Source organism: Pseudonaja textilis, chromosome 4 (genome assembly GCF_049901715.1).
Source record: "Pseudonaja textilis isolate UNSWEBS1 chromosome 4, rPseTex1.2, whole genome shotgun sequence".
Classification (NCBI taxonomy): domain Eukaryota; kingdom Metazoa; phylum Chordata; class Lepidosauria; order Squamata; family Elapidae; genus Pseudonaja; species Pseudonaja textilis.
In genome coordinates this window covers 9,387,446-9,410,986 of record NC_141993.1, presented here as the reverse complement: position 1 = coordinate 9,410,986, position 23,541 = coordinate 9,387,446, and the positions used below count along the sequence as shown (strand labels likewise).

The 23,541-nt window shown below is 42.9% G+C and overlaps 1 protein-coding gene across 2 annotated transcripts in view; it reads right to left on the bottom strand.

The window, feature by feature from the left end:
• The window catches only part of LOC113443050 (dual specificity protein phosphatase 13B-like), a 43,205-nt gene that overhangs the window by 371 nt on the left and 19,293 nt on the right, over window positions 1-23,541 (bottom strand). Inside the window, exon 4 of one of the 2 annotated variants that reach the window (XM_087933844.1) lies at window positions 84-175. In XM_087933844.1, coding sequence (XP_087789970.1) covers window positions 84-175 — 92 coding nt within the window. Of the gene's footprint in view, window positions 1-83; window positions 176-16,099; window positions 16,480-23,541 lie in introns of those variants that run through there. The other variant, XM_026711011.2, reaches the window with a different exon arrangement.

The window sequence follows — 23,541 nt, the reverse complement described above, 5'->3', positions numbered from 1 at the left end:
TAAGATCCCGCCCACTCCAGAGTGCATGGGTAAAAATTAAGGTTGGGTGAGGATGGGGGTGGTGGAGCTGCCATACTACTTACCTTTGAACAGTTATAGCCAGGCCTCACACACCCCCGACACCTGCCTTGCCGGCCCATTTCTTCTGCAGCTGGCAAGGCTTTCCTGAAGGCCTCTGTAGTTGATAGAGAGAAAGGAGGCGGAGGGGGAGGGAGAAGGAGAGAGGGAGGAGGAAAGGAAAGGAGAGGGAGGAGAGGGAGAGGGTGAAGGAGAGAGGGGGAGGGAGATGGAGAGAGTGAGAGAGAGAGACCCATGAAGGTAATAAATTTGTTTGCAAAATTATATTTAGCACCATTGTAAATGCAAACAGTTGCTGTCTGAGGCAGTCAGTAAATGAGGACTATTTATAGTCCAGTGCAAACACCTCAACAATCCACTGGTCTATTCTACCGGTTTGGCCTGGTTCTGGTGTACCGGTAGCGCCAAAGGCCAGAGGAGACCAAAGTGATTCTCTCTGAGGAGCTGCTGTTGGACCTACCTGCCTGCCCAGGCTCCTATGCTGACTTTTATTCCCTGCTTCTGAAATGCAGCTGCTTTGTGCAGCACAGCCAATGGCCGCGCGCCAACTGCTGAAGCGACAGGAAGAGAGCAGGATTGCAGGAGGTGAGCTGGAAAGACTCTTCACCTGTGCGCACGCAAAGCATGGCCACCAAGCCACGCCCACCAAACCGGTGGTAACCTCCTTTGCAACCCACCTCTGCAACAATCATACGAAATAGGATGAGATTTGGTCCCAGAGATGAGTCCGTTATTAAGAAAAGTACTGAGAAATTGGACTGAATATTTGAGCTCACAAAACAGAAACAGAATGAAGTGTGGCAATTGTTTAAAAAGAAAAGAAAAGAGAAACACCTTTCCCTGGGCTTGAATTCATGCTAGCCAGGCACTGGGACTTATTTCTGTTTCAGGTGTCTGTGATCCCATGCCAATCAAAACGCAGAATGAAAAATAAAACCACGCTATTTTGTAATGTTCATAGATTCAAACTCTCTCTTAAAGAAGCAGGACTGAAGTGGTTTGAGAAATTCAGACTGTGTTTTTCTTCGATAGAAAGCAAATTGAATCACAACCAAAATACACCCATGAAAAAGCGAAAAGCTTAAGATCTGACAACAAAGACGAATCAGGAATTTGAACAATATTTGAATAATAGACATATTATTCAAGAGGAATAAGTTGTGGTAACAGAGAGAAGCAAAACTTAGCAAGCCTGAGAAGATGTCTTCTTGATGCAAGCCTTCTGAATGATTTCTGGGGAGAAGCACTTTAACACAGGTACTTATCTGCAAAATCATTTAGCCATAAAAAATGTACGTAAAACCCCAGGTGAGTTATGGTATGGAAGAAAACCCAATTCATCACACTGAAAGATTTTTGGATGCAGAGTTGATGCATATCTGTCCCTAAAGAAAAAAAAGAATAAATTAAACCCTAACACAGTTAGAATAACTGTCATACAGAGACAAAAAAAAAAAAAGGCTACAGGGCTTTGGACTTAAACATGAAATTAAAGACACACCAGTAAGGTTGCCTGTTTTAATGAAAAAGAAAGGATAACTGAAGATAATTGAGCTGCAATATCTAGGAGGTAGTAGAAACCATCTGAGTTTTACCAAGTTTAAAATCAAAACATTCTCAAAGATCCATCTCATCCTGGGCATCCTTTTTTTGAACTATTACCATCTGGCAGATGGTACAGGACAATAAAAACAAGGACAAATAGGCTGAAAAACAGCTTCTGTCCCAGGGCAGTAACTCTATTGAATTCTACTGTATAAAGGTACATCTGTGCTAGTTGTTTCCAGCTCTAGGGAATGGTGCTCATCTCCGTTACAAAGTGGCTCAGCCCGCGCTGTCCGAAGACGTCTCCGTGATCATCTGGCAGGCATGACTAAATGCCGAAGGCTCACGGAACGCTGTTCCCTTCCCACCAAAGGGGTCCCTATTTTTCTACTTGCATTTTTACATGCTTTCAAACTGCTAGGTTGGCAGAAGCTGGGACAAGTAATGGGAGCTCACTCTGTTACGTGGCGCTAAGGATTCGAACGGCCAAACAGCCGACCTTTCTGATCGACAAGCTCAGCGTCTTAGCCACTGAGAGTGCAATATTAATGCAATATCAGGGGTTTTCAATTCAATTGTATAGAATGTGAAGGATGTGTGTTTGTGTTTTATTTTCATAGTTACAATGTAGATTGAAGATGGCATTTAATTTTGTTGTTATGGAGTGCAATGACAATAAACTAAACTGAACTAAACGGCACCTGCATCTATTCAGAAGAATCTCCAAGGGAAGCATAACATATTAATATTAATGGAAATGGTGGCATTGGACAGTCAGAAAGGTTCTCAAAAGGGGATATGAGAATCTGAAATGACACTGGGTTCAGGAGCGGCTGCTAAGACACCATCACACCCAGTCCCGGATTTGACATTAAGACGATCTCAATTGACCAAGGGACATAGTGGCTCAATGGCTTAAACACTGAGCTGTGCTCGTCTGTCACAGCCTTGAAATACCTTTTATGTGATACAAATTAGTGTGGATGTTGTTTGTTCAGCTACTTCTGGGTTGTGGTCTGACTTCAGACGTGTGATTGGCTGGCTGTTGTTACAGAGACATGCTCTTTGGTTTGAAGTACTGTCTGTGTGATGGAAATTAGTGTTGTTTGTTCAGCTACTTCTGAGACGTGGTCTGATTCCGGTCTGTTTGAATGGCTAGTTGTTGCTACTGAGACGTGGTTCAGTTTCTTGTGAGCTGATGGGTTTCTTGTGAGCTGATCTGTGAGCTTGGTTGTTTATGTTTCATTACCCAACTAGGAAATATCTTCAGAGTGAGCGTAGGGTTTGATCTCTGTTTATGTGTACTAACTTGGCCTGTCATATAGGGCCCATACAGTAGAATAGACATTTGCTCCATATAATATCATATAATATATGTGGGTATATACATACTTTTGTATTTATTTATTTATTTATTTATCTTGTAATGTTTATGTAGAGCAAAATTGGAGATGGTGACCCTTTAAGAGCTGAATACAATGAAATTTCATTTTTAATGTATGCCAATTAGTGTATATTCAAAGTAACAATGAAGTTATTCTATTTTATTTTACTCTACTTTACTCTACCCTATTCTACTCTACTCTTCATTCCAATATCTATTCTACTCTACTCTACTCTTCATTCCAATATCTATTCTATTCTATTCTATTCTATTCTATTCTATTCTATTCTATTCTATTCTATTCTATAAAAACAGGGGGAAATTCCACAATCACTAGCACTGATGATTTACATAGTTGGAAACATCTGCAAGAAAACAACCAAGCTCAGAGAGCACCAAGGAGCCCACAGTTCAACCTTGAACTACAAATAGTCTCTTCTATTGGTGCTTAAAGTTTGAAACAGCCAGAGAGTTCTAAAAAGAGTAGCACTAGAGCACAGAGACAGCTGTGTGCAAACAATGGTTCTGGGGTTTATTTTTTATTTTTTGAAAAACAGAAATAGGATTCTTATTGTATGCATGCATGGCTCTCTCTTTTTCATATGCTGGCATCTGTGAGACTCTGTAGTTGTGCTGCTGATACTTTGAGGTGGCCCAAGAAATGATAATAGGAATCTAAAAATAAATACGACATGCAACAATTAAGGAATGGCCCGAACATTGGCTGAAATAATAACATTACAATTATAAAGTAACTGACAGTCGAAAAGGGAGAAGATGCAATGAAAATACATTTTGTTATTCCTGAATGAAACAGATGTTCGATGAACATGTGTTACAATTAGCAAAACACAGCCAGCCACTTGAGCAAATAATTCCTCGCTGTGGGGAACAGAAATACATTAAATAAAAGTATTTTTCCCATTTGAAAAAAAAAAAAAGGACTTAAAGCAATATTGTGCACCCTGTGACTGTGGAGATTCTCAGTCATCCAGATCATAGACTTTCTGGTTTTTCTTGGAAGATGTTTCACTTCTCATCCAAGAAGCTTCTTCAGCTCTGACTGGATAGTGGGGAATGGGAAGATTTATACTCCTTGCAGACAGCTGGTCATCTGCATCCTTTTCGTGAGTTGTGCATTGGGCATCATATTTTTACTACTTTCTAAATATGAGTGCGTTGGCTACATCTGAAAAGAAAAAGTCTGTTCTGCAGCGCGAATCAGCTGAGCTAATAAACAACAGAATACAGAAGAGGTGAGATGTAAGAGTGGAGGCGCTGGGGCCAGCCAGAGGTGGTATTTGCTAGTTCTCTGAACCAGTCAAAATTTTTGCTACCAGTACACTAGAACCAGTCTGAACCGGCTGAATATCACCTCTGATGGTAACTATTCTGAATTTTTTGACTATGTCCCATGGATAGCCCTGCTCTTTAGCCCTTCTTCCAGACCTTTGAGCTTCAATCTTCCCCATTCTGGAAATGGGAGAGTTTTAATTTCTTGAGGATGAATGTCTGTCCCCAGAGAAGGTCAAAAATCAAGATGGTGGCAAGGCCTGCCCCCTTTTTAATGAGTTCTTTGCCCTTTTTTTTAAACCGTTCCCCAACCGATCTCCCTGGGTATGCCTCTTTTGATTACATTACTTGATGTTATCCTAGAGTCCTGGTCTCCAAACCTGCCAACTTTAAGACTTGTAGGTCTTCAACTCCCAGAATTCCTCAGCCAGCCATGTCCACAAGTCTGAAAGTTGCTCTCCTAGAACATAGTAATAATTGGGGGGAAAAATGAGACAGGAAAGCGAATCAAATATTCGGATCTCAGACCCATAGAAAGTGAAAGAGTTTTTTGGTTCCCTAAATAGGGTGGAAAAATATAGGATTACAGTTGCTTGAGTGGGACGCTTTTAAATTGTGAAAAGGGTGTTTTTATTGAGGCTGCTGACACTCAGAGGGCCAGGAGGCAGAGTCTTACGCATGCAGAGAAAATCGGAAAAACAAAAAAAGGTGATAATTCCATTTATTCTGTTGCATGCTAGGCAGCGAGGTCAATGTGCCCTTGAAAACTCACTCGTGTTCTACACCACCAAGAAGTAGCTTTCAGGATACCGGAAAGAACTAATTCAGAGTTGCAAAATGTTCCTACTTTGCTAAACTGCACAGCTTGATGGCCTAAAATGGTGAAACCGTAAGCAAGTAAGTGTTTGTACTATAATCTCTTCTGAATGCAGTTGGAAGGTTTGCAAACCATATGTCTGCCTTTGACAGCATGCACTGATGAATTTATAGGATTTGACAGCTTCGCAGAGAATGAGTGAGCAAATACCTTGGCATCTAGACAAGCTTTCCTTGTTGAGATGCAGAGTCCCAGATGGTGAAGAGAGCCAAGGGGATGGTCATCCCAACACACCCTGCCCAAGAATCCAGTGTGGGCACCATTCAGATTCTTTGTATTCTTCTCTTCAGAATCTGGGCAAGAACAACGCAACTGCACATATTTCAAAACTTCAATTGTTTAACTTATATCTCAAGAAAGATTTTATTTTTTAAAAAAAAATGTGTTTAGGTGTAAGTGACAAGCAACACAGTGAGAACCCAAATCCAAAATTTTGGAGAGTTCCCAGGGCCCAAAACTCCAGCAGCGAAGTGTGAACCAGGTTTGGATTTAATTTTCAACAATCCTCTGGTGTTACTTTAAGGCATGATGTGATAATTAATCCTATCATGATCCAATTGTCTAATTCACCATGCAATAATGTTGCACAGCCCCTCCAAAATTCATCAGGAAAGTTGCAAGATACCTACCAAGACAGATTTTTTTTCCCCCCAACAATCTGCGTTAAACTGAAACTCATTATAGATGAACTGACTGAAAAAAAGTACGGTAACTGAAGATTAAACGGACAATAGCTATAAAAATGACAAATTTCTCCTTGTGTTTTCAGATGCTTTGAATGTTCAGGCAATGTTAGAGGATGTATTTATCCTTTATAAACAAGGTAGCACGTGTGTGTGTGTGAGGGGGGGAGTGGGAGAGGGGGAGGAAGGGGCTGGTTTGGTCCAAAATGCAATTGAAATAAATATTAGGGACATCCACATTTTAAAACTATTTCCTGTCTTTCTAAGTATTAGAACTATCCATCACCACAGTTCCCAGTTGGTGTATAAATACCAAAAAGGTAATAGTAATAGAAAAGAAAAGACTTAAGGGCAGGGTTGGGATTCTACAGGTTCGCACCTATTCGCTAGAACCAGTTGTTAACATTCTAAGCAGTTCAGAGAACCGGTTGGTAGAAGAAATTACTGGCCTAATCCTGTAAGGAAGACAGGAAGGAAACATTCTGGTGTTGCTTACAGAAACTGCCTCTCCGTTAACCCTTATTATGTTCTTGGCAGAACTAGATTTCCCGTCTCAGAAACCTTTCTGGAATTTTCTTTCCCCTCCTTTGCTGGTACTTTGCTTTTGTGGAGAGACCATTCAGAGTTACAGTGGCACTGAAAAAAAGTGACCTATGACCGTTTTTCACACTTACGACTGTTGCAGCATCTCCACAGTCATGAGAGGCCAGGCGAGGAGATGCGTGCCTCGATGTGAGTGATATTGAGTTGGCCACGCCCAGCTAGTCATATGACCACCAAGCCACACCCACCAACTAAGCCACGCCCACAGAACCAGTTGCAACCAGCCCTTTCCTGTATTTTATTTCCTTATTTTTGAACTGAGCTGAGTTGCGCCGCAGAGCAGAATTGCTGCGCCTCAGCTGTTTTACTCACCAGCGTTGAATTCAAGGCCAGTTTCGAAGCTTAAAATTGGTAGTTTATGAATGCTGCCCATGCGCGAAGCACGATCTCACAGAATCGGTAGTAAAAAAAAAAAAAGGATGAATCCCACCACTGCAGTGTAGGCTAAATAAAGATATGTTTTAAAACCTCCTTAAAAGTTGGGGGTCTGCTATTATCAACTTTTCTCCTTGTTTCCATTGTTTATCCCTAACCTTGGAAAAGCTGTTGAATGAAGTTCTTCAGCTCCGACGGAGCTAAAACAGATCATCAGTATAACTCAGGAAGAGCCAGGATGGGTAGTGGTTAAAGCACCAGGGTAGAAACCAGGAGACTGTAAGATCAAGTCCTACATGAGGAAGGCGAATCAACTTATTTTCCAGGCACCTGAAGTCAGGACAAGAAGCAATGAATGGAAACTAATCAAGGAGAGAAGCAACCTTGAACTGGGAAGAAATGTTGTGACAGTGAGAACAATCAACCAGTGGAACAGCTTCTTTCCTCTATATTATCTTCCTTCCATCTTTTATTACCTTCCTTCCTTCCATCCATCCATCTTTATTATCTTCCTCCCTCCCTCCCACCTTCTCTCCCTTCCCAGAACAATGAATCAGGGGAACAACTTGCCTCCAGAAGTTGTAAATGCTCCAACACTGGAAGTTTTTAAGAAGAGATTGGACAACTATTCATCTGAAATGGTATGGGATTTCCTGCTTGAGCAGTGGGTTGGACTAGATGACCTCCAAGATCCCTCCCAACTCTGTTATTCTGTTATGAGGCCTAAACCCAGCTGAATGACCTTGGGCCAATTGCTTTCTCTCAACCTTAGAAAGCCAAGGGCAACCCCCTTTTTTGTGTGTGTGGGGGGAAAACCTTGCCAAGAAAACTTCAAGGTCTTGCTTAGGCAGGTAGAAATTATCAACATGGACTCAAGTGTACAAACACACACACACACACACCCCTATACAAAATCCTCAGGTAATTTGGATCAAGTTGGCTTTTCTGCGGGATGGCTGTCCCTCCAGAATGAGTAAACTCTTAAGTAGCTTTCCAGAAGCATTCTGAGCATTTCCCTTACAGAATCTCAGTAATCCATACGTAATCCATGTAAGTCACCCAGGAATCTCAATTGAGCCTTGAGAAGGACGTTTGACCTGCTGGTGTGTCGCTTGCATGTCAACCAGACTCTACAGCTGGCATTCCTGAAGTCCATCAAAAGATTCCTCTGCCCTTTTTTCCTCACCGGGACACAAAAATGCCTACTTTTTTTCCAACCACATGTGGATTTTAGTCCAGTATTTTCTAGCATCCGCACAACTCCACCACATATGATAATATGAGCCAGGTATCTGATGACAAAAAAAAAAACCATATAGATTTGAAACCAGAGATATTTTTTATTGGGAATTTTACCTGATACATATAAGCAAAGATTTGAAATATTTCATTGTAAACGTATTAACAGCGGCTAGGATTGTATTTGCTAAAAACTGGAAAAACGAGAAAATACCGTCGCAGGAGGAAATCATTAAGAAAACATTGGAATGTGCTGAAATGAGTAGATTGACATTTGAAATTAGAGAACAAGAGGATAAACAATTTTACAAAATTTGGAACCTTTTCTATCAATGGTTAGATAATAAAATATAATAATGGAATATGTAGAATTTTAGAAAATAATGAATATATAAAGATGTTTTTTTTTCTTTTTTTATTATTATATCTACAAAATGTTTTTAGGATAGATTTGGGAGGATTATATGAATTGTTATAAAATAAACTAAGTAAATTATAGTTATCACGCAAAGTATGAATGAACAAAATTACAGTCAAATGATTGATTAATAATGATACTAGGGTATTCAATTTTTCATTGATAATATGAGCAATTATGCAATGTAACTGTAATTGAGATTATGAAATGGATGCACAAAAATTTTGTAAACCAACTGACACACTGCTTGTATACTTATGGAAGAAAGTTGGATGTTTTTATGTTTTGTTTGTTTTTGTTTGTTTTTAAAAACCAATAAAATTTACAAAAAAAAAAAGCCTGCTTTAAAGTATGTTGCTGTTGAAAGTCTGTAGAGATTCTCAGTCCTCCAGGCCATGGTTGTCCCAGAGGTGCTTGTTTTTTCAAGACACAACTGGACTTTCTGTTTTTTTTTTCCTTAGAAGATGTTTCTCTTCTCATCCAAGAAGCTTCTTCAGCTCTGACTGGATGGTGCGGACGGGAAGGATTGAAACTCCTTGCAGACAGATGGTCATTTGCAGAATTTTAGAGGGTTGTTGAGGCACTTGGAGGTTTATCTGTATCCTCAGGGTCACCTGAGTGGCGCTCCTGGTTCCTGTAATCCGCAATTTTTTTTTCCTCTGGAAATCCATTCCTACTTCCACACCATTTAAAGGGTGTTCATCCCTCAGTGGTTCATAGAAATTGGTCAAATTGTGGTGCTTTTGCTTATCAGCATGATCCAGAACAAAACAGAATAAGAGGATTGGAAGGGACCTTGGAGGTCTTCTAGTCCAGCCTCCTGCTCAAGCATCCTCTATCATTTCAGACAAATAGCTACCCAGTCTCTTCTTAAAAACTTCCAGTGTTGGAGCACCCTGGAGGCAACTCATTCCACTAATTAAATTGTTCTCAATGTCAATAAATTTCTCCTCAGTTCTAGGTTGCTTCTCTCTAATGATTTTCCACCCATTATTTCTTGTTCTGACCTCAGGTGCTTTGGCAAATAGGGGGATATCCTAGTTTGGCCACTGAGTATAAATAATTTACACCCGTGTGCTTTTCTGACCTCTTAGACGCTAGCAAAGGAAGTTGAAGGGGGAATCATTGAGTCTGCTGATAATATTATTTCCATTTATCTGGGTATCTTAAGTACCTTCAGCTTTTCCTAAGATCAGGAGATGCAGAACGTAGCAAAGGACGAAGCTAGGAAAATATAACGGAGAAAATATTCTGGGGTTTGGGGGTAATTTTTCCTGTCTGGAAGGAGCCTTCCAAATTTTTGGTAGCTACAACAGCTCTTTTAGGGAAATAACTGTCACAACCCATTTGGATATGCACGTGTGTAGCGCAGATTCATGCTCTCAGAGATGCTGAATAACCCATTTTAATCCTCCAGGTTAATTAAGGATGGAGGTGAGAACTGAACCCGGCACAGTAGAATTTATTTTTAGCTACAGCTGTACAGTGGTGTGAACTCATTCTGTGCTATGCATGAGAAGATTTGAGATGTGTTATGGCCTGGGGTTTGCTCCTCCAACCCTTATCCAGGAGGAGATGATGATGAGTAGATGTTTTCTCAGTCTTGAGTCAAAGGAGACTATCCTGCCTTGTGTTTGAAACCCCTGAGTTAGGCCATTGTGGCTACCAATTTGACTTTTTGATTCCTGTCTCGTGCAGATGCACATTAGCCTTGGACAAGCTTTGATCTGCTCTGCAGTTTTAAGGGTCTCCTGGGATATCCAGGTTGTGTCACTGGAAGGAGCCCACAGACAGGTAAGGGCAGTGCTTCTCAACAACTTTAAGATGTGTGGACTTCAACTCCCAGAACTGTTTGCTCAACACAGAGCAAACAAAGAGTACAGTCACCATGTGCTTTACTCCTCAACTACATACCTGTCACAGGAAACAGGAAACTCTACTCTGTACAAAGCAACATAGAGCAGTGATGGCGAACCTTTTTGTTGTGGTGTGCCAAAAATGCACATATGTGCGAAAGTGCATGTGCGCACATGCCGGCACCCACAATGCAATGTGCCCCACGCCTTTACCTGCACTGCACATGCATGTGCCTGATTTTTGGCCGATTTGAGGCCATTTTTGCCCTCCTGGAGGCTTGAGGGAAGCCTCTGCAGCCTCAGGAGGCTAAAAACAGGCCCGTTTTGGCACTTCTGGTATTTCCAGAAGGCCCATTTTTCGGCCTCCCGAGGCTGCAGAGCCTCCGGGAGGGTGAAAATGGCCTCAAATGGGCTGAAAATCAGCTGGGAGGCGCACTCATGTGCAGGGCAGGTAAGTTTGGCTGGGGCTTACATGCCCGCACAAATGGCTCTGCATGCAACCTGTGGCATGCTTGCCATAGGTTCGCCATCACGGACATAGAGTATATACCATAGATTCAAACTTATAAATACTGCCATCTACTGGCTGAATACTACTGTAGTTGTTGCATAGAAATACATAGCAACAATGAATTCCAACACCCATTCAGCTCGCCTTCCCAAGGTGTGCCGTTTCATTCCACCCGAAGTTGTTTCACAATCCAGGTTTGACACTCTTGGTCTGCCCGTAATGGCACACAAGCCAGCTTTCCTAACAGCTGGGAGGTTGTGCTCGTGCAATTAGTACGCAACAAGCAACACCACGCTGGATAAAATTGCCAGCCAATTTGCAATGATGCACTCATTGCCTGATGATTATAGGAGTGATTTAACACAGCTGGTTTTTTCCAGGCCTGGCAGGGCAGTTGGAAGAAGACTATTTAAATCCGCTCCGGTTGCAAAAGCCACCCGAGCCTCTCAGAAGAGTTATTGCAAAAATCTAGGCAGCTTGTGGGACATTAGTGGGGTGCAAAGTCACACTGACCTTATGCAGAGCATGTAAGCTTTAAGAGAAATGTTTGTAGGCACAGTATGCTTCCTGTGCTATTCTGTGGTAGTTTTTTCTTGATTGCAGACACAATTTCTTAATGGGTACAAAGTTAATTTGGGACGGTTGCCAAACCAGGCAGGAGCCAATTTCGGAGGTCTGCAGTATACATTTTGCTTGTTGCAGCCCACTGCTAGTTGTGGTGTGAATATTAAGTGACGCCCTCCGGTATTGGCTGTGATTATAACACAATCAAGGTCTCTGCACCAATTACTAGCTTAATCACCAGGAGAGGAATCGAGTTTGAAAGATCACACGTGTCCTGCCATTTTGGATTAAAGCTGGGCTGCGTTCTCCAACTTTTGAAACACTGAGACGACGGCTCCACCGTCGTCGCGTATCGCACATCTCCAATTAAGTTGTGGCTCGTTTTTGCTGTGATTCTGTGTCATGCCTTCTCGCACAGCTTCCCTCCATAGATGGGAATAGGTGCCACCCTGATGATCTTACGCAACCTGCCTGTGTGTTTTGTGTCTGTTGTTTCCCTGGAAGTAGACAATCTTTTTCCTATTGAATGCAGGTAATTTTTGACTTATGACCACAATTGATCCCCAAAACTTGCGTCATTAAGCAAGCCAGCGGTTAAATGTCTTTTGCTCAACCTTATGACCTTTTTTGGTCCTATGTGTTAAGTGAACTATTGCCTTGTTAAGTGAATCTGGCTTTGCCTGACTCCACTGACTTTGCTTAAATAGTTACCAAGCATAAGAACGTTCATCATAAGACTGCAAGGATGCTGCAATGGCTATAAGCGTGAGAACCAGTCATAAGTCACTTCCTTCAGTGCCATTCAAACAGTCACTAAATGAACATTTATAAGTCAAGGACTACATGTATATATAATGGACAAATTGACCAGACTAAATTGTAAGGTAGTTTAATCTACTCTGGTGTCCAGCTCAAAAGCTTTCTTTCCTTCCTTCCTTCCTTCCTTCCTTCCTTCCTTCCTTCCTTCCTTCCTTCCTTCTTCCTTGCTCTTTCCTTCTTTCTTTTTTTCTCTTTCTTTCTCTCTTTCTCGCTATCTTTTTCCTTCCTTCCTTCCTTCCTTCCTTCCTTCCTTCCTTCCTTCCTTCCTTCCTTCCTTCCTTCCTTCCTTCCTTCCTTCCCAATATCCAAGAATGGCTTATAATTCCTGTTGTTGTACAGATTGGCCGTTCTCTCAGCATCAAATTTAGGAGAGTTCTTTTTCATTATCATCAAGTAAGTCCAACAAGGTTAGAAATTCATGGCTGGAGGCTGAACAGTTAAACATTTAAAACTAACTAGCATAGCGGTAACTTTTATTATTGATACCTAGAGATCGAAACTAAAAAAAAAGTGACTTCATAAGCCTGTACTAAACAAAGGAAGAAATGTTGCTTTTGCTGCCTCTCTGTTTGTGTGTGTTTGTGTGTGTGTTTAGCGTTGTGATGGGAGTCGTGCGGTCTTAAGAGGATGAAAAATTCCTGCCTTCCTTCCTTCTGGGCTAGACATAATTGAGCCCACCTGGACCTGAGCAGGTTAGGGAAGCTGGACCCAGGGTGCATTAAACGCTGGTGTTGAATTATTTATGCTTTTGGCTTGGCTGGGGAAGTTTTGTCTGCAGAAGAAAAGTGAGGCCATAAATCAATCAATCAAAGAGCCAAGTGAGGGGATAGCAGAGCACAAGTGGTTATTTGCTGTAAGTTGCAGAAATCCAGATGGCAAAGAAAGAACTCAGCCAGACATGGAAGATAGGAACACGAAGGAGCCGACAGCCACAGGTCTGAAATCTGGGCCGGCCGTGTTGACTTCTGGAGCAAGAGAGGGGAGCCTGTGGGGGTCTCCAAGCATTGAGTGGACGGAGCTCGTAACAAAAACTCCAATTCACTCCGTGGTGGAAGGCATTGAATCCTAGTCACACTGAACACCACCTGGGGAAGTGCGCTGGGCAGAAGGAAGAAGAGTGCTCTCTTTTCCTGAGGTGCCCCTTCTTCTAATTGTCAAATATTTCTTGGGGCTGCTAATCAGTAAAACCGAGACTGTGGGAGACTGTGTGAAACCGGTGATCGGACTGTGAATAGAATAGAATAGAATAGAATAGAATAGAATAGAATAGAATAGAATAGAATAGAATAGAATAGAATGGAATGGAATGGAATGGAATGGAATGGAATGGGACGGGGCGGGACAGGATGGAAATGGAATAGAATAGAATAGAATAGAATAGAATAGAATAGAATAGAATAGAATAGGATGGGATGGGATGGGATGGGATGGGATGGGATGGGATGGGATGGGATGGGATGGGATGGGATGGGACGGGACAGGACAGAACGGGACAGGATGGGATGGAACGGAAATGGAATAGAATGGAATGGAATGGAATGGGATGGGATGGGACGGGGCGGAACAGAACGGAACGGAATGGAACGGAATGGAATAGGGAATGGAATGGAATTAGAAATAGCATAGAATAGAATAGAATAGAATAGAATAGAATAGAATAGAATAGAATAGAATAGAACAGAACAGAATAGAATAGAATAGAATAGAATGGAATGGAATGGAATAGAATAGAAGGGACCTTGGAGGTCTTCTAGTCCAACCCCCTGCTGAGGCAGGAAACCCTACACCACTTCAGACAAATGGTTATCCAACATCTTTTTTTAAAACTTCCAGTGTTGAAGCATTTACAGCTTCTGGAGGCAAGTTGTTCCACTGATTAATGTCAGGAAATTCCTCCTTAGCTCTAAGTTGCTTCTCTCCTTGATTAGTTTCCATCCGTTGCTTCTTGTCCTTCCTTCAGGTGCTTTGGAGAATAGCTTGACCCCTTCTTCTTTGGGGCAGCCCCTGAGATATTGGAACACTCTCATGTCTCCCCTAGTTCCCAGTTCTCCTAGTTCTTCTTTTCATTAGATTAGACATACCCAGTTCCTACAACCGTTCTTTGTATGTTTTAGTCTCCAGTCCCCTAATCTTCTTTGTTGCTTTTCTCTGCACTCTTTCTAGAGTCTCTACATCTTTTTTTACATTGGGGTGACCAAAACGGGATGCAGTATTCCAAGTATGGCCTTAACAAAGCATGATAGAGTGGTATTAACCAGTGGTGGGATTCAAATTTTTTTGACTACTGGTTCTTGGGTGGGATTGGCCAGTTCTCCGAACTACCCAAAACTTCCACTACTAGTTCTCCAGAACTGGTCAGAACCTGCTGAATACCCACCCCTGGTATTAACACTTCATGTGATCTTGATTCTATCCCTTTGTTTATGCTCCAAAATTGGCAGATCCAGAAGAACTTCAAAAAAGAGGCTCCAGGATAAGAATTAGCTCCCTTTTTCATAGCCTCTTTTCCTCTTCTATATGATAATTAGGGTGCTCCACCGGCTATCCCAAAATCTAATTGGTCATGCCCAAAAACTTTAATCTTAGATTGTCTACCATTGACCTCACCCCCTTCCTAAGAGGCCTGTAGTGGGGCGTGCATAAGCGCACCAATCGTGCCTACCGTCCCTGTCCTATTGTTTTTTTTATTTTTCTTATAAGTATCTAATGTATTCAAAACTATATTTATTCTTACACCTGTACCTTGTAAGCGATTGACAAATCAAATCAAAAGTAAAATGTAAACGTCCCTAGACATGCCCTGCTGGGTAATTCTGGGAGTTGAAGTCCACACACCTCGAAGTCTTCAAAGTTGAGAAACACTGCCTGAGACAGCTACATCTGTCGGCTTTGCAGGTACAGTAGGAAGATAACAAAGAAGAGAAATTCTGCCACCCTTCCCTTCTTGGAAGAAGGGTAAAAATAAACGACTAGCTAGTCCTCCAAGCTAGCTCGTCTAAGGGATATGGTGGCTCAATGGCTAAGACGCTGAGGTTGTCGATCAGAAAGATTGGCAGTTCGGCGGTTCAAATCCCTAGCACCGCATAACGGAGCGAGCTTCCGTTACTTGTCCCAGCTTCTGCCAACCTAGCAGTTTGAAAGCACGTAAAAAAGGCAAGTGGAAAAATAGGGACCCCTTTGGTGGGAAGGGAACAGCGTTCCATGCACCTTCGGCATTTAGTCATGCTGGACGCATGACCATGGAGACGTCTTCGGACAGCGCTGGCTCTTCGGCTTTGTAACAGAGATGAACGCCACCCCCTAGAGCCAGAAACGACTAGCACGGATATGAGAGGGGAACCTTTACCTTTAGTTTTCTATACTGATGATAGCTTTGTGGGAGAAAAGAAAGGTGAGTAGATGCAGCATCACCCCTAAATATGGGGTTTTTGGCAGTTCGTTGGACTAAGAAATCATGACTCCTTCCTGTGTCTGGATTCACCCATCTGAAGACCAAACAAAACACATCTATTTCTCCCAGCATTGCCCAGGGGTTCTTGTCTAAAGAATCCTTGATATATGAAGTTTCTATAAACAAAAAACAAAAAAAACCCAGCTTGCCAGAATCGTTAGGGAATTGCCACCAGGTTTGGAACAAGCCAATCCAGTGTTATCTTGCTTTCTATATCTCAGGTCAAATTCTTTCCAGAGTTTCACTTGGGAATCACTGGATCCTTTCCTGAACAATTCAAGCACAGGATGGGCAGGGTTTGAGTTCCTTTAGAGAATGGGAAGTTAGATTCTATGCTTCCAACGACACCTTCCAGCCATAAATTCCTGGAGATTCCATTATCAAACATGGAACAGATACCACATTTCCAGCACACCTTTAATCTTGAACGAGATCGCCAACAAGAGAGTTTTCATGACATTGCCTGTAAACGTCACAGCAATGATGTTTAGGTATTTAGGTATTTCTGGGGGGGATGCAACTGTTCTTCTTAGACTTGCCACCATCCGAGTATTTTATATCTAAAGTTTCAAGGGACCCCCTTTGCTTTCCCCTTTTCGCTCATTAACCGGAGGTCGAGCTCCCGGAGTTGGCTGAGGAACCCCGTGTTTGGGCAGACCCCTCTATGTTCTCGCACCAACTTTAAAGCCTCCACGAGGTTCTTGTTTTCGTAGATCATCAAGAAAGCCAGCACCAGGGTTGCTGAGCGGCTTATCCCCATGGCACAGTGCACCAATACTTTCCCTGCAAAAAAAAGAAAGCCACAACTGTCAACTTGTAAAACATTCCTATGCCGGTTTCCAAGTGGGCATAAGAAACGGGGGGGGGGGGGCAACCCTGAAGGAGCATACGGCAAATGAGCTCAGAAGCACATTTCAAGCTTATCTCGCAAAGCTTGTAACTGAGGCAACCGGATATACAGGGCTCAAAAATCCTCCATTGGAGAACATGATTTATGACAACCAGCCCATGAATGTGTTCCGTTGGACAATCTGAATTATGATACACCCAGAGGGGTGGGAGGAAAACAGGGTCACAGGTGATTGTAAATTACGTCTCTCAGAGTTGGCTTCATACAGGTCATGCCAGCATGTCACTCCTAATAAATCCTTTGAAGTTTTTTAAAGTTTGGCTCGAGGCTCATGATTTAATTAGGGCAATCGCTGGAATACTGACAGCAAGCAAATTTTCCTTGTTAATCAATGTCACCAGGTCCCTGGGTCCCGGCCTCTCCAATCACTCCCCAACAACAACATTATGATATTGGAAGCCACGTTTTACTTGGAAGCTTCGAGGCTGTCACATTTTGTGCCTGGGAATTTGGGAGGGGGGATTTTGTGGAGAGGTGGAAGATTAGACTCAGCAACATTCTTTCTCAGAAAGTCAAGGACATGTTACCCTGCACCTGGATGGGAGTGTCTGGAGGAAGGTCTCTAATTGGGACGATGTTTTATTGGACCATGTGATGGTCTGGTGGGTGCATGGGATGGATCTTTGATTTTCAGTTGGGAAAATTCAGGGGAAACACAGAACTCTCAAATTTGGGTTTTCCCAGAAGTGCCAATAAGTAAAGGTTCCCTTCGCACATACGTGATAGTCGTTTCCAGCTCTAGGGAGTGGTGCTCATCTCCATTACAAAGCCAAAGAGCCAGCACTGTCCAAAGATGTCTCCATGTTCATGTGGCCGGCATGACTAAATACCAAAGGCACACAGAATGCTGATGCATTTTTTTTACATGCTTTCGAATTGCTAGGTTGGCAGAAGCTGGGACAAGGAACGGGCGCTCACTCCGTGATGCGGCACTAGGGATTCGAACCGCTGACTTGCCGACCTTTCTGATTGACAAGCTCAGCGTCTTAGCCACTGAGCCACCGCGACCAATATGACAACTCTAATAAACAAAATGAAACTTTGAGAAAATGCTTGTCTGGTTTGGAGTTTGTTAGTTGGAACACTGACAGATATACTCATACAAAGAGGCAATACAAGGTCTTCCTAGAATGGTGGAACATGTTATAAATCTGTGTCATAATCCTTTTTTTTTTTTTTTAACATGGTCACCTCAGTCAAAGTCATCTGTTCTGTGCTAATAAATAATGATGACATCTGGAGAGTTATTGGAATAGTTCTGTCACCTATTAATGTTAGTCATCCGTTCAAGGCTTAAGACTCACTAATACGCGCATTCAGCTGACGTAGCTCTCATTCATAGCAGAGGACAGAATGAAAATGCTTCAGCAATTTCTCATTCTCCTCCATTTCTTCTTACTTCTACACATCTTCTCATCTATACTTCAACTTCTCTTTTTCCTTCTGGTCTTGGGTAGATATCCTGTATATTGAATTTATTTAATTTCCCTAACAGAATAATAGACTTGGAAGGGACCTAGTCCCAAACCCCTGCCTAGGCAGGAGACCCTACGCCACTTCAGACAAATGGTTCTCCAACAACTTTTAAAAAACTTCCAGTGTTGGAGGATTCACAAGTTCTGGAGGCAAGTTGTTCCACTGATTAATTGCTCTCACTGTCAGGAAATTCTTCCTTAGTTCTAAGTTGTTTCTCTCCTTCGTTAGTTTCCATCTGTTGCTTCTTGACCTGCCTTCTGGTGCTTTGGAGAATAGCTTGACTCCCTCTTCTTTGTGGCAGCCCCTGAGATATTGGAACGTTGTTATCATGTCACCCCTAGTCCTACTTTTCATCGAACTAGACCAGTGGTGGCTAACCTTTTTGGGCTCCTGTGCCAAAAATTGTGCGTGTGCTTGCACGCTCTTGCTTGTGTGCAAGACACCCAGAAGGCAATACATGCCTGCCCACACCCTCTACGCATGCACGCACAATCCCTGCCCACCTGCCACTGCCTCCCCCTTACCTGCACTGCGCCTCACAGCTGGTTTGAGGCCTTTCTCGGCCTCCCAGAGGCTTCGGGAAGGCTTCTGCAGGCTTTGCAGGCCAAAAACTAGGCCCGTCTCATCATTTCCGCTATTTTTGGAAAAACAGGAAGGGAAGAAATGGGCCTAATTTTTGGCCCGCAGAAGCCTTCCTCAAGCCTCTGCGAGGCCAAAAAAAAGGTCTCAAACCAGCTGAAAATCAGCCATGAGGTGCACGCTTGCATGGTGAGGTAAGTTTGCCCTGCAGCTTGCGTGCTGGCACAAATGGCTCTGTGCACCACCCCTGGCACGCGTGCCATAGGTTCACCATCACGGAACTGGACATACCCAATTCCAGTGTTCTCTATATATTCTAGCTTCCAGTCCCCTAACCATCTTTGTTGCTCTTCCCTGTTACTCCTTCTCCTAAGGCAGTTTCTACGGTGCTCCCAGAGAGTCTTTCTTTCATAGTTCCCAGGCTGTGCATATTTCCCTACTAATGACTGATCACCTTTTCACAGCAACACCAAGCAATCCTTGAAGTAACAGAAATAGCAATAGCGCTTGGACTTATATATTGCTTCACAGTGCGTTACAGCCCATGAAGCGGTTTACTGAGTCAGCCTCTTGCCTTCCCAACAATCTGGGTCCTCATTTTAATGGCCATGGAAGGATGAGTTAACCTTGAGCTGGTGAGAATTGAACTCCTGGCTGTGGGCAGTCAGCCTGCAATACTATATTAACCACTGTGCCACTACAGCTTGCTTGCTTGCTTGCTTCCTTCCTTCCTTCCTTCTTTCCTTCCCAAGCAATAGTACTTATATACTGCTTCACAGTGCTTTACCTCTCTAAGTGGTTTACAGAGTCAGCCTCTTGCCCCCAACAATCTGGACCCTCATTTTACCCAACTCGGAAGGATGGAAGGCTGAGTTCAACCTTGAATAGAATAATTCAAGAAAAATTATACTGTTACTTTTGACCCAAGGCTGGCTGGAAGATGCTATGTCATTTCAGCAATGGCCTGCAAACCTCCTTAGTGTTAACAACAGCTAATATAAGATACATTAGAAAAATTATCTTCTGTCCAATGTTTAATGAATAAATACAGGCCTTCGAGCTCTGTAGACTAACTTTATAACCTACCATGTAAGGCAAGGTCCAGTGTAACAAGACTTTAAATAATTTAAAAGTGGTCCTCAACATTGCTATCATTTCCTGGTTAACTGGTTCTGTTTTGCAGATGTAGAACAAACAAACGCAAGCTAGAAATCGGAACTTACTAAATATAGAGGAAACAAAAAGTGAATACTGAAATAATGTAATAAAAGCACAAACAATGTTAGTGGAACAATTAGTGGGATGCCTTACCTCCAGAAATCATGGATGCTCCAACACTGGAAGTTTTAAAGAAGAGATTGGATAACCATTTGTCTGAAATGGTGTAGGGTTTCCTGCTTGAGCAGGGGGCTGGACTAGAAGACCTCCAAGGTCCCTTCCAACTCTCTTATTCTGTTTTGTTCTGGATCATGCTGATAAGCAAAAGCACCACAATTTGACCAATTTCTACAAGCAATTGAGGGGAAAGGGGATAAGGACCTGACAATAGCGTACTATTGGAACATTTTTAAAAGATGAAGGATTGATTTTGGCTGCACAAGATCAAGCTATGCAATTAAGACCATGATTGAAAAACCATCAAATGATTCAAAGTGAAGATCTTGCAAAGAAGCAGAAGAAATAGTAGATGATAGACTCAGCTCTTGCAATAACATTGAACGAATGCAGAAACTGATCACAAACACCAATATAACACAGTCACCAAACGATTCAACTGGGATTTCGGTAAAAATGATCATGGACCAGTAAATGAAAAATTGATGGGAGCATATAGTGGAATGAGTAGTCCAAAATGACCTGGTTAAAATATTGTGGGGTTTCCTAATATTGTGGGCCACAATTAACTGTGGTTGAAAGGAAGAAAGAGTGGATAATTTATGTGGCAATACCAGATGATAGTATACTGCTCAAAAATATAAAGGGCACACTTAAACAACACAATGTAACTCCAAGTCAATCACACTTCTGTGAAATCAAACTGTCCACTTAGGTAGCAACACTGATTGACAATCAATTTCACATGCTGTTGTGCAAATGGAATAGACAACAGGTGGAAAGCAGAGGCAGTTAGCAAGACATCCCCAACAAAGGAGTGGTTCTGCAGGCGGTGACCACAGACCACTTCTCAGTTCCTATGCTTTCTGGCTGATGGTTTGGTCACTTTTGAATGCTGGCAGTGCTTTCACTCTAGTGGTAGCATGAGACGGAGTCTACAACCCACACAAAGGGCTCAGGTAGTGCAGCTCATCCAGGATGGCACATCAATGCGAGCTGTGGCAAGAAGGTTTGCTGTGTCTATCAGCGTAGTGTCCAGAGCATGGAGGTGCTACCAGGAGACAGGCCAGTATATCAGGAGACGTGGAGGAGGCCGTAGGAGGGCAACAAGCCAACATCAGGACCGCTACCTCCGCCTTTGTGCAAGGAGGGACAGGAGGAGCACTGCCAGAGCCCTGCAAAATGACCTTCAGCAGGCCACAAATTTGCATGTGGCTGCTCAAACGGTCAGAAACAGACTCCATGAGGGTGGTATGAGGGCCCGACGTCCACAGGTGGGGATTGTGCTTACAGCCCAACACCGTGCAGGATGTTTGGCATTTGCCAGAGAACACCAAGATTGGCAAATTCGCCACTGGCGCCCTGCGCTCTTCACAGATGAAAGCAGGTTCACACTGAGCACATGTGACAGACATGACAGGGTCTGGAGATGCCATGGAGAACGTTCTGCTGCCTGCAACATCCTCCAGCGTGACTGGTTTGGCAGTGGGTCAGTAATGGTGTGGAGTGGCATTTCTTTAGGGGGCCGCACAGCCCTCCATGTGCTCACCAGAGGTAGCCTGACTGCCATTAGGTATAAGATGAGATCCTCAGACCCCTTGTGAGACCATATGCTGGTGTGGTTGGCCCTGGGTTCCTCCTAATGCAAGACAACGCTAGATCTCATGTGGCTGGAGTGTGTCAGCAGTTCCTGAAAGACGAAGGCATTGATGCTATAGACTGGCCCGCCTGTTCCCCAGATCTGAATCCAATTGAGCACATCTGGGACATCATGTCTCGCTACATCCACCAATGCCACGTTGCACCACAGACTGTCCAGGAGTTGTGGGATGCTTTAGTCCAGGTGTGGGAGTAGATCCCTCAGGAGACCATTCGCCATTTCATCAGGAGCATGCCCAGGCGTTGTAGGGAGGTCATACAGGCACATGGAGGCCACACACACTACTGAGCCTCATTTTGACTTGTTTTAAGGACATTACATCAAAGTTGGATCAGCCTGTAGTGTTTTTTTTTTTCACTTTAATTTTGAGTGTAACTCCAAATCCAGACCTCCATGGGTTGCTAAATTTGATTTCCATTGATAATTTTTGTATGATTTTGTTGTCAGCACATTCAACTATGTAATGAACAAAGTATTTAATAAGAATATTTCATTCATTCAGATCTAGGATGTCTTATTTTTGTGTTCCCTTTATTTTTTTGAGCAGTGTAGAATAGAAGACAAAGAGTTGGAGAAGAACGCAATGTATCAAGATCTGAACACTGAAATTGAAAGATTATGGCAGTGATTATAGGCACCTAGGACTCCACTTAGAAAATCTGCACATTGACAAATTTCTTCCTGTTAATTGCAAAAGTCCTGCATCTATATTATGCTGATGCTTGCAACCGCCTAGGTTCCTGGGAATAATTCAAAGCATGTGAAGGCCAAAAGCAGCTTAAAAAAATGGCAGCTGTGTCTTCACTTTGTTGGTGAACAGATTATTATTATTCCTGGAAGAATTGGCTTTGAGGTCAGCTGCCAGTCCAGGACTGGGCAGGAGTCAGAGCGAAGGTAATATATAATACAGCAAAGAACCCTCTTTACAAGAGTAAACAAGGCCAGCAAAAACTGAATTATTCAGCACCAAGTTCCTGAGAAATGAATTGCTGTTTTCAGAGTTCTCCTGGAGACGGAAATGATTGATAGACAAGAAATTTATGTTTTTAAAAGCTACGTTGAATGTGCAGGAATGATGATAGGAGGTCATGCATAAGCAGATAATTAATTTTTAATATTTGAGCTCCTTTCTGTGCAAATATGCATGCTTCCAAGGCAATAAATTAAAGCAAACAAACAGAAATTGAACCTGCGACTTCAAGGATATTAATCGTTAAGACTGCACATCTTTTTAACTCTTCCGGGCCCTTTTGGTACTGCTGGTGTTGCAGTAAGTATTGGTGTTATGTTGTAAACCTCATGAGCTTGTGTGTTGTAGTTGTTGCATCTGTCTCAATGGTGGTATGCTACCGATTTGGACTGGTTCAGCTGAACTGGTAGTAAAAAAATCCCCAGCAACTGACAGTCAGCTGAAAGGAGAAAGAAAAGAAAAATACAGGATCGGTCTTCCAACTTTCCCCTGTACTTTTTCTCTTCTTTATTCTCTTAGCTGATTGGTGCTGCAGGTCTCAGCTGGTGTGGGGAAAACTACAGGTGCATTAGGTGTGTGCATGATCACCAAACTGGTAGTGGAACAGGTAGGATTCCACTGCTGATCTGTCTGAACAGAAATCACAGTGTCATGGTCCCACGGGAGCCCAGTCAGGAGGAGGAGGAGGAGGAGGAGTTGGAACCAGGATGGTCTAACAGGGATGACACACCACCTTGGCATCTTTGGAGAAGCCAGAGTCTGAGGATGATGTTGTCCGAGGCCCTCAGGCATTGGGGAAGGTGGTTGACTGACATAGAGACAGGGGAGGATCGGCTGCTGACAGGCAGCAGGACTGATAGGCAGTAGATCCCCTCTGATGAGAAACAGCTGCCTCTTCCATTCAATCCAAGGGCA